Here is a 17,196-nt window from a genome sequence, read left to right on the forward strand (position 1 = left end):
CTGTGTTATCTGCCCTTACACGTTCATGAGGTCACACTGGTATGGAAAACACTTTGCCCAGGCGGCAATCCCTCAGAAACCAATTTCCCATGGCCAGACTCACCTTTACCTCTGCCGAATTAGGCTCCATAAGATTCCTGCTGCCAGACGACTCGCGATAAGCAAGAATTAGATTGCTGAGTCTAATACCACAGTGACTTGAGCTCAGTTTAACCAGTTATTCCCCCTGCTTTTTTCAGTGCTTGTATAATTGGAATGGAATGGCTTTCTTTCGAAAGGTGTCAAAAGTTTTTATAGTGGGCTTGTTAAGAATAAAACTAACTCAAAAGGACAAAAAAGCAACAACTGACTTCACAACAGCATGGAATAATTGGGAATGAGTCTTTGCGATTATTTCAGAAAAAATAATAACAGACGAAATGTTGAATAAATGCAATGCCTATTTCTCTGTAGAAATAGTTGTGAATATACTGTGTTAATAGTTGTGAATAATATTTATGAATATACAATATCGTTCAAAAGGTTTTCTTTTTAAATAAAAAGTTTTTATTTAGCAAGGATGCATTTAATTGATCAAAAGTAACAGTATACTTTTACATTGTTATAAAGGATTTGTATTTCAAACACATGCTGTTATATTGAATTCTATATATATATATTCCTGTATTCTCCACAAAAATATAATGCAGCAGAACTGTTTTCAACATTGATAATAATAAAAGGTATGTTTCCTGAGCAGCAAATCGGCATATTAGAATGATTTCTGAAGGATCATGTGACACTGAAGTCTAATGTAATGGCTGCTGCATATTCATCTTTACCATCACATGAATAAATTACATTTTAAAATATATTAACATAGAAATATAGTTATTTTAAATTGTAATAATATTTCTTTTTTTTTCTTTGGTGTGCATAAGAAATTTTATTGGCATTTATAAGGCATTTTATTGCCTTATTTCTTACGTACACAAAGCATTACACTACAAAATCTTACCAACCCCAAACTTTTGAATGGTATAACTTATTTAAAAAAAAAAATTATATTCTTCTGAAATTTTTCGAATGCTTTTCGAAAATTTTCCATCAGACACAATATTGATTCTTTCCACTAATCGCGAAACTGCACTCAAAGGGTTCAGGAATATCAGAAGCAGTGGATGCATTATAGATGCATCCTTGGAAAACAGATCGGACGAAGGCATCTTATTTGACAGGATGTTTCACAAACAGTGGATTAGGACGAGATGACCTCCTACCTTTCTGCTGGACACAGCCTGTGTTTTGGAAATAAGGAGGTGCTTGTCTGAGATTCGCATTAGCGAGGGTGTACATGCTGTCATAATTGTATCTTCCTCTGTCTATCCCATGCTGCTTTGACTTAAAATTTAAGCCACGTCCCTTGTGCTAGTCATCTTGCATATGCTTTTGTTGATCCTGATTTTGCTTTGCCCTCATCCCTTAGTTTCCCTCACCTTTATGCTTACCCCTTCGTTCCTTCCTCTTCCCCATGTTACCATGTTAATGCGCTGTCACCCATGGCCTGTGTTGTTGCCGTGACGATATCCGTAGCTCTCCCCCGATGTGCGACGACTGAGAGAACGTTACACCAGGACCAAACAGGAGCTAGCCATGAGACTGGGGGGAAGACATCAGGTACACTCAAGCACGTGTGGGGAAGAATGGGCTTCAGGGGGGTCTACTAGCTCAGAGCTGTCAGTAGAGGCGATCACAATCACCTGCGTTCAAGATTACATATTCTCTTTCTCACTTTTCCCTGCTGAAAAGACTAGTATGAATTGACCAACACAGCCATACTGTTCACTAGACAAATGTATTAAAAAAGCCTGGTGGCAGCAGCCTCCATTGCTTAGGACCAGCATCCAAAGCACAGCAATATGCTAGTCTCTTTTTCAGCAGGGTAAGTCTTCATTCTTCATTTGAGTTGTCTGTCCCTGTCTTGCTTTTCTGTCTCTCTTTTTTATCTGTGTTTTAAATCACAGGGTCTGTATGGAGTGTTCACTGATCTCTACAAACACAGCTGGAAATACCTGTAGATGTTCACTCCACTTGATAAGAGTTTTTTCATATGAATTCAAGTCGTTCAGATAGGTGTTGTCTACATTGTGTATTTATATTTTAAAAAAATTACATTTAAAAAACAAATTGTAATATAATTTAATATAATATATTTTACTATTGAAATATAAAATTACAAATAATAGATTGATTTACAGTATATATACAATACCATGCAAACGTTTGGGGTAAGATTCTTTTTTTTATAAAGAAATTGTTACCTTTTTTAGCAAAGATGCATTTTGGAAGCATGTTTCCGCCACAGAATAATACAATAAAAAATGTAATTGTGACTATTTAGCTTTATTTATATTGCGAGATATAAAGTCGTTATTGCGAGTTATAAGGTCAGAATTGCGAGATATAAACTCGCAATTGCGCTAAAATAAATTGTGAGATAAAAAGTTGCAATTACCTATTTTAAATTTTTATTCAGTGGCCTCATCAAGGCCCCGATATACTTCAATCGAAGAGTGAACTAGTGTGACGTCATTTCGAGCAAAATCGGGCCAAAACGAAGTTCGTTTTGTGGTCATTTCGGGGGTTCAAAACAGCCTGCCAATGCGAACTTTCAGAAAATTTTGCTCTAGTTGGTAAACACCTTTGAACTATCATTGGTCCATGGTGATTACAAAATAGGTAGGTGTGCTCTGACTGAGGCTTCAAAATCTTCGCCGGTTCATTTCTTCTGTTCAGTCCCTCGATGTCCACGAGTAAAAACATGAACGCACTGGAGAGCTGCTTTATAGTAGAAAATGTTGTAATTCTAATTGAAAGAGAGCTTGTGCAAGAGCTCTAGTCTTAACTACTGTTTTCTCATTGCTGTCATTTTTGTTGTGTGCTTTATTTTGTTATTGAAAAGAAAGTGCGCAGAACATATTCATCTAAACGCCGCTCTCAGCATTGTGGGTGGCGTCAGGATTTTCTCTAACAGTATACCACTGCTCACGTATTTCAAATTTCTTTTTACCCCTAAGCGACGAACAAAAAATAACTTTGGAAGTGAGTATATCGGGGCCTTTAAACCAATCAAATGTGGCACTAAAGACACAAAAGTAAAAAAATCAATTATAATATAAAAAAATGCTGTTCTTTTCAAGTTTCTGTTCATCAAAGAATCTGGGGAAAAAAATGTAGCGCGGTTTCCACTAAAATGTTTAGCAGCACAACTGTTTTTAACATTTATAGTAAGAGAGATGTTTTTGAGCACCAAATCAAAATATTAGAATGATTTCTGAAGGATTAAGTGACACAAAACTGGAGTAATGATGCTCAAAATTCAGCTTTGCCATCACACTCAATTATTCAAATTATATTTTAAAATATATTTAAATAGTAGGGCTGTGAAACGATTAATCGCATCCAAAATAAAAGTTTGTGTTCACATAATATATGTGTGTGTACTGTGCATAATTATTTTGTATATATAAATACACACACATGCATGTATATATTTAAGAAATATTTGCTTAAATATACTGTATATATATTATATATAATTTGTTTTATAAATAAATATAAATGTTTTATATATAAATAAACAATTTTTCTTAAATATTTACATGCATGTGTGTGTATTTATATATACAAAATAATGATGCACAGTACACACACATATATTATGTGAACACAAACTTTTATTTTGGATGCGATTAATCGTTTCACAGCCCTATTAAATAGAAAATTATATATTATATTTTAAATTGCAATAATATTCCACAATTCTACTGCTTTTACTTTATTTTTGATCAAAGAAATGCAGCCTTGGTGTGCATGTGTGAAAAATCTACTAACCCCAAACTTCTGAACAGTAGTGTGTTTCTACTTACCACTTTAACAGTCACATATCTATCACAAGTCCACTTTCCAAGGCATTTATCCAAGTCAATTTGGAACCCTCTGCCTTTCCTTTTGCGTTGAAAGTCCCTCTCTGTATCATTCTCACTTTCTTTTATTCTGTTGTAAACAAACCACTAAATCGCTTCCACTATAATAACATTTTTTGATTCAGCTTCTAATCGCTAATTTAATTTGTATGAGGGTGGGATGGGCACACTTGTGTGTAAACATCTCTCATGTGGTTTAAGCAAGACATTTCCACATGCTCTCCATTAATGACCTGCTTTTGAAGATGGGCTGTCTGCCTCCTTTTTTCAAATTTAAAAATATCTCTGTAGCTTGATGTTCTCTCACACACTTAGGATCGTGTGGCTTGTGGCCATTGAAGCAGACTCTTAAGCACACACCCAACTGCCTCCATGCTGCACTGAACTGGTGCCTCACAAATGGCAGGCAAACCCAAGCATGGCTGTTTACGCTCGAGGGCTTGAGATGGTCAACCTTTTTCTATAAGGGTGTACAACGTCACTGGTTATAGAGAAACGCCAGCTGGACTGCCTGTGATTTTCTGTTCCCCTCTGGTCCCTTTGCAGGTCCATCAGCTGATGCGGGCGGCACGTAGCGGAACGAAAGATGGCCTGGAGAAGACTAAAATCGCTGTGATGAGGAGAGTTTCATTCCTACATAAAAAGGACCACTCAGGTAATCTAAGAATATTTTTGAGAATTTATCTTCTTTCAAGCACTCATCCTGTCCACTTTTCCTTTGATAGAATCCCATTCAGGAAAGAGGCAATTATACATTTCTAATGCATTTTTTCTCCCTCAAAGAAACAGGTCTGTTCATTGAATTAAGTTCGACCTCTTTAGAGATGGCATATGATCTGATAGCCACAGAGTCAGATGCGATAGAAAAGGTTGATGGAATGCTTTCTTATATTCTGCTTTTAAGTAGAGAATTGTCTCCTGGAGGTAGAGCCTGAAAAACACGACGATGTGAAATATTTGTCATGAAGCAGGAAAGTATTATAAATCAGACTGGGTCTTTAATATAAAATGGTAGGCATATGAGCTGATGAGGGCATTTGATGCACAGGAAAATTGGCTGGGATTGGTCCCCATAATGCCCTTCTGCACAATGGGAAAATTACTATTTGGAAGTGGAGACTGGTGTGATGCCTAGTGAAACACCACTTTAAACGACATACCACACTGCGTATAGTGCTAAACATTTGATTTGGAGGTTCTGTTATAATTTCTTTTATCATTTAGAGAGCCTGCAAAAACTTGTGTGAAGATTTTAAGCCTTTGTGAAAAGGTGCAACATTGAATGCAGGATGGTTTTCTTTTGTAACCGTCGAGTGAAAGAATGCTTGGATGTGGCTTAGAACACCCTGTTCCTTACTAAGTTTGAATGTTCTTTTTTTCTGTTTGAGCATTTCTTCTGAGTTTAAATAATAGGTGAATTTGTATTCTTAGCTTCGCAGGGATATATAATATGTTTGAATGTTTTTTTTTTGTGTGTGTATCCTGACAGATGACACTGAGGATGATACAGGGTATCTGGATGTAATGGTATCAGAGGCAAAACACCCACCTGCACAACTGGGACCAATGCCAGATGGACTTAGCAGCCAACAGGTGCATGTATATTTATTTGTTTCTATAAAAAATATTTTAAATTGAGTATGTACGTAGTATGTATATGTGGTATACACATTTGAGGGAACTCATTTTGGTAGTAAAATGTCCATCAATATTTTCTCAACAAAAATCAAGTTTTCTTTTCAAATTCATACAGCTATGCCATTGTAACCATAATGCATTGAACTTTAATTTCTCTGTTGTCCTACTTTAGAGAACTCTCATCTCGTCCAAATTTAAATCAACATTGTAGACTTACTTTTTATTTAGTCACTCAAAAAAATGGAATTCCGCTCATTTTTAACCAAGAAATCTTCCATAGTACAGCTTTAAGATATATATAGGCCACATACACACTGTAAAGTTTCAGGAGTGACAACTGCATTTAAAGGGATAGTAGGGATAGAAATTCTGTCATCATTTACTCACTCTCTAGTTGTTGCAAACCTATATCTGCTGAACACCAAAGAAGATATTTGAAAAATATGGGTAACTAAACAGTTGATGGACCCCATTGACTTACATAGTATGGGAAAAAAATACTATGGAAGTCAGTAGGGCCCATCAACTGTTCGGCTTCTGCAGGGTGCTCTCTATCGTTGACACGCTGGCTGTTTTCAGAAGAGCGTCTGTTATTTTTTTAGCTGGCTATAAATGCTTTGGCGGACACACATTAATTGAACATTTTAGGCATATGGCCAGTTAGTCTCATTTGCATTCATACAAAATACTGGAGCCAAACCTGAGAAGGTAGTCCAGAAGATTCCACAGCATTCCTGGACATGTAATTTACGTAGTTGTCATTCGTAGGCGAAGACTATGCTAATTTTGAATAAGCGTGCATGCACGCCCTTATTTACGAATGATTGGAATTCATTAACATACTGTACAGAATTTACTCATATATTTACATACGTTTCATGAATGAGGCCCTATGTTCAGATTTTTTTCACTGACTTAACATGTCTTCAGTGAGCTTTTTAAAAACAAATTATGTTAGGCTGGTATTAGTTTTTTGAAATTGGTGATGACATTTATGGAATTTCAGTGGTATATTTTTTATTATATCATAACTTTATTTTAAGCAAAAATAATTATACTGTGATAAATATCATTCTCGTGAAATAAAATAACTCATATCGTGATATAAGGTCATATGGTCATATCGCCCACATTATGTATCACCAAAATAATTCATTATTATAATTACATATTTTGTTTCTTGAAACTGCACATATGACAGTAATTTGAGTTGACAGTAGTTGTAGCTTGAGACGTGGATGTAAATTAATTTATTTTAATAATAAGAAATCTGTAAAAATTATAACACCCTCATTTTTATGGGGTAAAATCTAAATATTCTGGTTCAAATGGGTAGCGCTGTTTCGTTCTGCTTTTGCAGCGTTTTCTGTTTAATGTTTCTCATATGCAACAGAAATGGCAGCGTTTATCAATTTAACAAATTTTAAGTGGCACCAGGATGACCTCTAACAAAAAGTAGTTGCACCGGCAGGAAATAAGTTTGCAAAATGCAACCATTTAGTCGCAGTTAGAGACCTGGTATATTTATTGTTTTAATAAATATAAATATTGTATTAAAAATACACTGATGTGTAATTATATAAATATACACTACAGTTTTATTCAGCAAGTGCACATCATAATGATCAAAAGTGATGCACTCAAACACATTTATAGTGTTACAAAATATTTCTATTTCAAATATAAATAATATTTGATTTCTCTGGTGTCCTACTTACTATGAATGTTTTTCATCTCATCCACAGATTGTCCGACGCCACATTTTGAGCTCCATTGTGCAGAGTGAGAGGAGTTACCTGGACTCTCTTAAACGGATCCTACAGGTAAAATGGATGATTTCACATGCCATTGCATCTGTTCCAAGAACAGCTGTGTTGGTGAAATAAAAAAGGAAGTAAGAAAAAAAAGACACTTTTGATAGATTCAGTAGTGTGACAAAATGTTTTCACATAACAGAAAGTTTTGAGAACTTTGGTAGGTCTTGGGTGTCTTTTTATTTTCAGCGTACTAAGATCAAACTGAAACTCAGTGCTTTGATACGTCAAATAAATTCATACTCAAATAAATGCAGAAAAGTAGTTAAATGCTAAATGTTATTGCCATGTTAAGTGTTTCTGAAAATGCTTGTTTAGCATACATTTAAAACATTAAATGTTGCTGCTTTTATCTTAAAATGGTTAAATAACTCTTATGATTGCACAACAAAAGTCTTTGGAAGGGTTACAAATAATGTCAAGGCTCCATCTTGATGTGAAAGTCCAGCTATTCAAAGCCTTCAAACAAAAGATAACTCTATACATTGTCTTTAATACTGAATTTGTGTTCACATTCCTTTAAATGGAAGCATGCAGGTCTGGTGGGTTTTCGCAGTGTGAAGTTTCATTACACATAATTCTGATCTCAGCTAGTGGAGGAGAGAAAAGCATTTGTTATCACACTCCTTTGAAGGCACAGGCAGAGTATAAAATTGAATCACTGATCAATGACAGGTTTACGCTCTATGAAATCTAGTCATTCAGGGTCTATCTCCAAGCTTTGTTGTCAAATCAAAGCTCTGTCGGGTGTATTTTACAATTCCTGCTCTCTTAATAGCATGCTAGACATGGTCTAGGGTGGTTAGATCAGGTAAAGTTGCCCAAAAGCAGGGGGATGGGGGTCTGCATAATTAAGTTTAGTACGGCTGTTGTGGGCAGTCAGACACATCTTTAGAAAAATAAATAGTCCCATTGCCTCATCCTTTGTCTTATTTCTCTTTGTCGATAATTCATTAGCGCTGGAGACTCCAGGATAGGAAAGAAAGCAGCCATGAAAAATCTATTGTGTCCACAGTCTAACTAGCAAAGTGTCTTTGTTTTTAAAGATTAAGTCTTGGAGTTTATCTATAGACATCACTAGCTTGTTTTGCAATTTAAGGAAATCAAACCTATCAAACATTTAGCAGAGCACAATTTGAATTTGATAATGTGGCAAGACAGTCGAAGCCAATTTCAATGGGAGAATTAACAGGTAGTTCACCCCAAAATTTAAATTGTGTTAACTTTTACAAACCCACTGTCTGTGATGTAAACCTTTGTTGTTTTTTCTTCTTTGTCATTTTAGGTCTTTATAAAATGTGAGAGAAGTTTAATCTCATAATATGTTTTATGCAGTTGTAATTGCAGTATAAATGCATTTATGCCACCTCTAAGATGATGCATATATTTTAATGGGAAAGTTAATTTCTGTCACTGTCAGGTGATAAATCATAGAAAAAATAAAAGCAAAGTTAAGCAAGACTGATGCATTCACCTTCAAGTGATTTTACCTTCAACATTTTTCTTCTTATAGCGTTATTGTTATTATAATAATTATAAATGAGTATTATAAGAAATTATTATTTATTATTATTTTACATGTATAATTAAAGTTAATAATTTCTAAGGGAAAAATAAATAGGACTTGACTGGACTTGCTTGATGTGAGTTACTGACTTGATTTGGTTGTTCCCACCTCTGTCAAACATACATGCATTATTTAAAAGATATATTCATATACGCAAATTGGACATTTTGAATCTTGTATGCAAATGAATGAAATGGATAATGCATAGTGAGACTTTTTTTTTCACCTCACTATTAAGATTAATTCAGCACATTTTTAATCTCCCTCCCTTGTCAAGGTGAAGCAAGTCAGAGCTGTAAATGAATTATTCCTCCTGTATAAATATAAAAATGTTTTAGTAATAACATACATAAGAAATGTCTCCATTTCCCATGATCCTTTAGGAATACCAGCGACCTCTGATGGAGGCCGAGCCTCGGATCCTCAGTGTCAGGAAGATCCGGCCCATTTTTTTCCGTCTGTGGGAGATCATGCAGTGCCACTCCATGTTCCAGATTGCCCTGGCATCTCGGGTGGCCGAATGGGACTCTTGTGAAAAGATTGGGGACCTGTTTGTTGCTTCAGTGAGTACGAAAACGCTTGAAAATGATTGACTTCTAAACTAAACTTTTGAACACTGTCACGTTTTGTCTGTGGTCTTTGAGTTTAGTTCATTCACTGAGTCAGTACCCATGTCATTTGTCTCCAAAGTTACTGATTTGGTTTCCAGTTAATTACGTTCACCTGTTTCTAGTTTAATTCCTCGTTTTGTACTCTGTGTGCTTATAGTTCAGTTCATTGACCGATATTGTCAATGGTAAGGTTGGTTTGCTTTACTCCTGTGTGTTTCCTGTTCTCCTACGTTCTACAGTTTTTAGTTTTAGTAAAGACTGCTGAATTTAGATCCATGCCTCAAATCTCTCCTTTGCCTGGAACAACCCGAGACAGAATAACGGACTCTCATAATGTATCTAACCGCAGCCACCATATACCTGGAGGACCAGCTACTTTTTTTTTTTGAAGATTATGTAGAGGAGTTCCTGGAGTTAAGCTATCAGGTGTCCTGAAACGACGACACTCACAAGGTCAGTCACTGGAGTGGGCTGGATGATTCCCTGTTGAAGCTAGAGAAACCACCTTTACTCTGGCCCAGTACATAGTATGTACTGTGGCAGAGTGGATCCTCCTTTACCATTGGTGAAGTGGAAGAGGACAACATCAAAGATCGGCAGTCTCCCCCCAGTCCACTCCCGTTATCCGGGTGTCATCGATCTCCAATCCAGAACTTTTTAGTTGTTTAATAAAGACTGCTAGATCCTTGCCTCAAATCTCTCCTTTGCCTGCAACAACCCGTGGCAAACTGAGCATTGTCTGCTGTTCTGCTTCTCTGCTGGCAAGCTGTATTTCAGGTACTAACAGTGCTCAGTTTACTTAAAAAGCATAGCCAATTACTGTAAGTGAGGACGGCTGTCTCTTAGCAAAGCAGGCATGCTGGCACCATTGGGCTGCAGGGTGTCCAGTGGACTAATGAATGAGGTTTCTGTAGTGACCCTCCTCACAGGCAGCATTCATAAGCTGCTCTCATTATTCTTCTGTTAAAAGAGTGCGTTTGGCCCCTCTGACCTGCTTTTATTGCATAGCACTATTGGTCTTTGTAATGTCCCTGGAGCACAAAGCAGTACCATAGAGAGAACACTTACAGCTGAAGTTGCACTGGTTGAAAAGCAGAAAATAGACCCACAAGCCACATGACACACATCATATTGCATCAGTTTACAATTTTTTTCTGTTATTGAGTACATATGTACACACTGTGTGGCACATTTGCTAAGGTTGAACTGCAGACGCAGATAGCATAATTTATTTGCATGCATTGTCTTTGTTGTTTCAGCACCAGATTTATTATGCAAATCAGGTAATGGCACAAAGAAAATACCCAAATAGGTTTTTTAAAATGCAGAAATTGTACTCATCCACTGTGCATGCTTGGTTATGACATTATTTTGCCATGATCAACAGAAAACGTATACAGACATCTCTTATTAATAAAATTCAGTTAAATAGTTGTTCATAGCACATTGCTAATAGTTTTTGCACTGAAATACTGCACACTGCAAAGTGCTTCAACTGTTTAGTGAATTTGCCCTGCATGTGTGTTTGTTGATAATAACATCTTTACCCATGTGTATCATTTCCTGCCGTACTTGGCGGCCCCAGAGGGAAGGTACAGTTTGACAGGGGTTAACGTCTATTTGTGGCTCGTTAATGTCCTCTCCAAGTCCTGCGAGCACTGCTGCTGTCAGCAGGTCTGTTCAGCTTCAATCAAAGCAGAGCGAATGGATGGCTGCCATTTTGCCTGCTCTAAAACACCCGGCAGTAATGGACTGTCAAAGATGTTTAGGTCCCTGAGATGGCAAACAGTGCTGCTGCACTGCATAAATACCACACTAAAATTTCTGTTTACTTCCATCTCTTTGCCCTTTAATCACCTGTAGAGTGGCCTGCCCGCCACAACAGCAAAATTTAAGAGCAGTCTCAGCTCAGAAGGAGGAACTGAGAGATGCTGAAACAATGCAGAAAATGAACATAAAACCAAGTGAAATGTGATTTATCTAAACAATCTTCTCTCTGCACTCCCCATAGTTCTCGAAGTCCATGGTGCTGGATGTATATAGTGATTACGTCAATAACTTCACCAATGCCATGGCCCTCATTAAGAAAGCCTGCATGTCTAAACCAGCATTTCTGGAGTTCCTCAAGGTAAGAGCTGATATTTGCTGCCAATAGCCCTAAATCACCTCTGTCCATTGCTGAGCTGTGCTGCTGTATGGATCATTGACTTCTTTCCTGTAATTTTCCCTTTTGCACGGCAACAAATTATATTGGGAAGTATGTTTTTTTTTTCGATAACACTTTACAATAAGGTTCATTAGTTAACGTTAGTTAATGTATTAACTAACATGAACTAACAACGAGCAATACATTTGTTACAGTATTTATTCATCTTTGTTAGTGTTAGTTAATAAAAAATACAGCTGTTCATTGTTTGTGCATGGTAGTTAACTTTGATTTTAATAACGTATTAGTAAATGTTGAAATTAATATTAACTAAGATTAATATGCTGAAGAAGTATTGTTCATTCTTATAGCCTAGTTCATGTTAACTAAGGTTAACTAATGAAGCTTATTGTGAAGTGTGGCCATTCTTTCTTCTGCGGAACATAACAAATATGTTTTTTAAAATTTGTGCCCGGATACTGTGAAAGTCAATGGATGTCAGTGATGTTTGGATCACACTCACTTTATTTTGTCTTTCTGCAATGGCAGCTTTTTTCATATAAAAAAGTTAAACAGTATAGAAAGTCCTTGTTTTTTAATTAACAATTCATTCTCCAAAAGTCTTAAAATCTAATGCAGTGTTGCTTCTCAAGTAATTTGACCTTTGTCAAAGATTTTTCCACATTTTAACTGAAAAATTAGTCAAAAAGAGTAATTATAAATATGAGAAGTCATTGGACATTAATTTTAATAGCTTCAAGGTTAGTCTGAGAGTGAAAACATCTTTCGCTTGGATCATTTCAGGCAAGCCACTTGTACTCTAATGCTGAATGTATCATATCTCAAGTGTTGTCAAAATATTCTCCCTTGTAAATATGAGATAGAGGTTATCTGTTCTTTAAAGTTACATAAAACACAAAATATGTGTGTGGTGTTGTCATGACAACAAATTTTCACTGTGACTGCAAACTTTAACATCTGTAAAAGCAGCTGAACTCGACAAATACACAGTTGACCGTAGTCTAATATCCCTGCTTTGAAACCTGCTGGAGGGCTCTCAAGTACACCTACTCTCTGACAGTGCGCAGTCTAATGACCGCCACAGTCTGCTAGCAGGCACGAAAGAATCAATAGTATAATGCTAACCTCCACCCACCTCTCTGACTCCCTTGAGTGTCAAGATTCTTCTGCTCTGTATGTGGAAATGACCTTCCACATTAACTACCCTTTTCTTTTTCTATGATTTTCTCTCAATGGGCATTTGTTCTTATTTTTGCAGAAGAAGCAGGCATCCAGCATTGACCGCATAACCCTCTATGGTCTGATGGTGAAGCCTATTCAGCGTTTTCCTCAGTTCATACTCCTCCTGCAGGTCAGTATTTATCCATAAACTGTTCACACAATGCCGTTGTTCAGAGTACTGGAGGGGACACGCTCCTTCAAGTAACTGGAAATTAGTTGCCATGCAAGTGAATGACTGGCTAAGACCATGCCAGTTCTTCTGGAAGGCTGTTGTCTCAATAGTTTACTCTCCCCATGACTCACGGCCATGACTTGGCAATGGGTGTGTACCATGGACTCCATTGTCTGATGTTTATATAGAGAACATGAATAAACCAAAAACAAGCATGAACTTTGCTTGAATAAAAGAGGTAGTTTACCCCAAAATGTTCTTCTGTGAAACCCCAAATCATTTTTTTTTTAAATAATATACTTGTCACTATTTTCCATGTACTATAGACCTTATGCGCCAGAGAAACAAGGGTGCCGCCATCTTTAGAATATTGTCTTTTAACTTCCGTTTTTGCGGTCGCTCTGTATATTTCTATGGCGCTGCTGTCCAGGAGTAATTAGCTTTTGAAGTGGATTTACTTAATGTAAAGTTAACGAAAGTTATCATGAGGGCTGTAATGTTTAAAGCAGATGACTTAACAAATCTCAGTCGACCGGGAAGATTTTAAAACGAGCCATTCATTAATAAACACGCAGAATCGCTGTGAAAATACAGACCGGAAGTCAAAAGACAACGAGCGCAGCGGTGAAAAGGGGCGGGGCTACATAAGGTCTATAGTGCAAAAATGAAACATCACAAAAGTGTCAATGATTTGTGCACTATATTCCAAATATTCTGAAGCCATATAAGCCATATGGAATTCATTCATTCATTTTGAAACTTGACAAATTATTCCCCAGTAGTTTTCAGCATATAAAAATGAACGGTCATTGCATGTTTCTACATTTCTCCACTTGTGTCCCAAAGTCAAATGGGTTTGGAAGACATGCGGCTGAGTAAATTATATTGTAATTTATTTTAAAAAACAAAACAAAAAAAACATTTTAAATATCCAATCTGTCACGCACACAACTTGCATGCTAAAATGTCAGATAATTATCTAGATCTATTTCAGAAATATCTTCAGCCAGCGGGTCTCAGATGACAGTGATATGTCATGAATTTACCATATTTCCATATTTTCCATCGCCAAACTGTTTGCACCACCGTTTTGCTTTCTCTCATGTCCTTCCTTCACTTTTGTTCGTTTCTACGGACAAGGAGCAAGCGAGGAAGTCAGTGCTGATCTTTCCCATGCGAGAGGAGCTGTGGCACTTCATTTCATACCTCAGTAGGCATCGATTATCTGTGAATTTTGATTGATAAGTTATGAATGTGAATACGAATTTTTTTTTTCTTCCATGCTCTGACTTTAAAGTAGCTGTGTTTAATCACACATTAAACAGAACAAGATCTGATGACAGGCTGAGAGCTTTCTTTTATCTGCTTTCTATTTTTAGTGGCCTAAATCAACCACAAAGGGACACATTTTATTTGAAACATGAAAAGAGATGTTAAGCAGAATGTCTAATCTGCCATTTTCCATACAGTATGACTGGTATGTTAAACTTACTTTAAAAGGGTCAAAATAAACCATAAAAGTGTCATAAAATAGTGACGTTTGTGCTTTTAAGTAATTTTTAAGTAGTAAATAAAAATAAATAAAAAACTGTGGTGTTTGACATTGGTGACATAAAACCTGACACTATTTTGTACTGAATACTAAGTGCATATGAATTATGCTTCAAACTAAACTAAAAAAATAAATAAAAATCCCTGTGAAAATAAAGAAAACGTTAAAATCAAGATACTATATTGTCTATAAAATCTCATTATGAGTAAATTCTTCTTGTTTTAAGGATATTGTTACTGAAAATCTAAAAATACAAGACAAATTACTAAGAAAGTAACTTTTTTGCAGTATAGTATTTGAGGATTTATTGACTAGAAATAATATGTAGAAATAAAATATAATTATTTCCATTATAGAGATTTTTCATTTACCTTTACATTTATCACATCTCCATTTTAACTGTACAGCATGGGTGTTATGAATGCAATACTGGCATTTTGTCTAGTTAAATTGTATCTGACTCAAAGTTGTCCATTTTAATGACTGCTGATATGCAGTTTATGCTATGAAAATAGATTTTTTGAATGAAAATAGCGAGAAAAATGTTTGTGTAAATGTCGCCACTGTCTATCCGCTCTCCACTCTTTCTCAGAGAGAGCTTGTGAATGATTGTTGTTTCAGTGCACAGCTCTGTGGTAATGATTCCCAGAGAGCTGGCAACATGCTTGTCTCCTAAACATGAGATGTACTGTTATTCTGACCCTCTTTTCTTGCTGTTGAGTGGGAGTAAAGGTATTGGCAGCTTTAAATGAATGCTAATAGTACTATACAACATCACAATGGCTAATCTGTTGTCTGTGGTAGAGGTGCAGTCATTACGCTATGCCATTAGCTTCCTCAAATGATTATTTATGCTTCTTTTACTTATTCACTTGGTGTCTTTCTTCCATCCTCACTCTCTTATTGCTGTTTCATTCATTCTCTCTCTCTGTCTTTAGGACATGTTGAAGAATACTCCCACTGGCCATGTGGACAGGTTGCCCTTACAATTGGCTCTGACTGAGTTGGAGACCCTCGCTGAGAAACTCAATGAGCAGAAAAGGGTGGCTGATCAGATCACTGAGACGCAGCAGCTGGCTCGCTGTGTCAGTGACCGCTCTCTCAGCAAGGTGAGAAAACACACACATGCGCACAGTTACTCTGCTGTTATAGCAGGATGCTGTTGCCTTGATGTAATCACAACAGTATAATTCCTAATCCCAAAACCATTTCATGGTTTCATTCTGATTTCCCTTTTCTAAGACATTTTTGCAATTACTTTTCACCAGCTGGTCCCAAGGTCATTATGTTCACACAGCTCTCCTAGCAGAGAGCTACAGATGTGGTTCATCACATTAACTATGGGCATGTTCCCCTTGCATTTGACAACCAGAAAGTGCCACAATGCTTTTTGTCTTAATTTTGAACAATATATATATATCTTTTTTTTTTTTGAAAAAAATTGTGAAATGTATATTTCATATGTGTTTTTTTTCTTTCTGAAAGAAATTAATACTTTTATTTAGCAAGAATGCATTAAATTGATCACATAGGACATTAAAGGCATTCTATTCATAAAATAATTCTGAAAAAAATAACATATCACAGTTTCCAAAATATATTAAGCAGCACAACTGTTTTGAACATTAATAATAATAATAATACGAAATGTTTCTTGATACCAAATCAGCATAAAGGATTTCTGAAGGATCATTTGACTGGAGTAATGGCTGCTGAAAATTCAGCTTTGCCATAACAGGAACAAATATGGTGATCAGTTCTGCATTTTCCACAATTAATTCTGAGCCTCCAAAGAAGTTCTGAGAAATTTGTGTGACTGTGTTTGTGTGTGTGAAAGAGAGAAAAGGAAAGGGATAGGTTTTCAATTAATAATGTTAATACTAGCTTGTCTATTATATTATTTAACATAAATATCTTGTTATTTAGAGTTCCCTTCACATTGTGATCATGTAACTGAACCTCAGGTATGATCTGAATAATGAAGTCTACAAATTCCTCTTTTTTTTTTTTGTCCAGCCACGACAGCCTGCTAAACATTTTCAAAGCTAAACATTGCAAATATTACTGCAAGGTCTTGCTTAGTTAGGTTTTGCCATTAAAAAGTATTGACTTTTGAACCACTTATATATTTTCAATAAATCATGTTCCCATTCACTCCGGTGCCGAATTTTAAAATTAATTAAACTAAATTCTGTTTATAAGGTAAAACTTTTACATTTTTTAGGCATTAAAGTTCTAATGCCAATGCCTAATGCCAAAATGTTTTCTTTGTTCACAAAGTAATTTACTGGTCAGACATTATTGTTATGGATTATTTAAATATATTCTGTAATCACATTTTAGCAAATTTATTAATTCCGCCATCACATCTGAGCGTGAAATGCTGCTTGGATAGTTTCAAGATAGTTAAAAATAATTAATAATACAATAATAATTTAATTGTTCATATGTGTTTATTCTTGTTAGATTTTTTTTTTTTTTTTTTTTTT

General features: G+C 35.9%; 1 protein-coding gene across 2 annotated transcripts in view; it reads left to right on the forward strand.

Annotated features, from left to right (window-relative positions):
- Positions 1-17,196, forward strand: part of arhgef10la (Rho guanine nucleotide exchange factor (GEF) 10-like a) — a 137,372-nt gene that overhangs the window by 25,569 nt on the left and 94,607 nt on the right. The window contains exons 7-14 of one of the 2 annotated variants that reach the window (XM_084101078.1): positions 1,573-1,656; positions 4,512-4,620; positions 5,455-5,558; positions 7,349-7,426; positions 9,368-9,547; positions 11,607-11,723; positions 13,021-13,113; positions 15,646-15,816. In XM_084101078.1, coding sequence (XP_083957204.1) covers positions 1,573-1,656; positions 4,512-4,620; positions 5,455-5,558; positions 7,349-7,426; positions 9,368-9,547; positions 11,607-11,723; positions 13,021-13,113; positions 15,646-15,816 — 936 coding nt within the window. The remainder of the gene's footprint in view (positions 1-1,572; positions 1,657-4,511; positions 4,621-5,454; positions 5,559-7,348; positions 7,427-9,367; positions 9,548-11,606; positions 11,724-13,020; positions 13,114-15,645; positions 15,817-17,196) is intronic. The other variant, XM_084101079.1, reaches the window with a different exon arrangement.

The sequence above is a fragment of the Abramis brama genome (assembly GCF_963993115.1).
Source record: "Abramis brama genome assembly, chromosome: 23".
NCBI classification, from domain to species: domain Eukaryota; kingdom Metazoa; phylum Chordata; class Actinopteri; order Cypriniformes; family Leuciscidae; genus Abramis; species Abramis brama.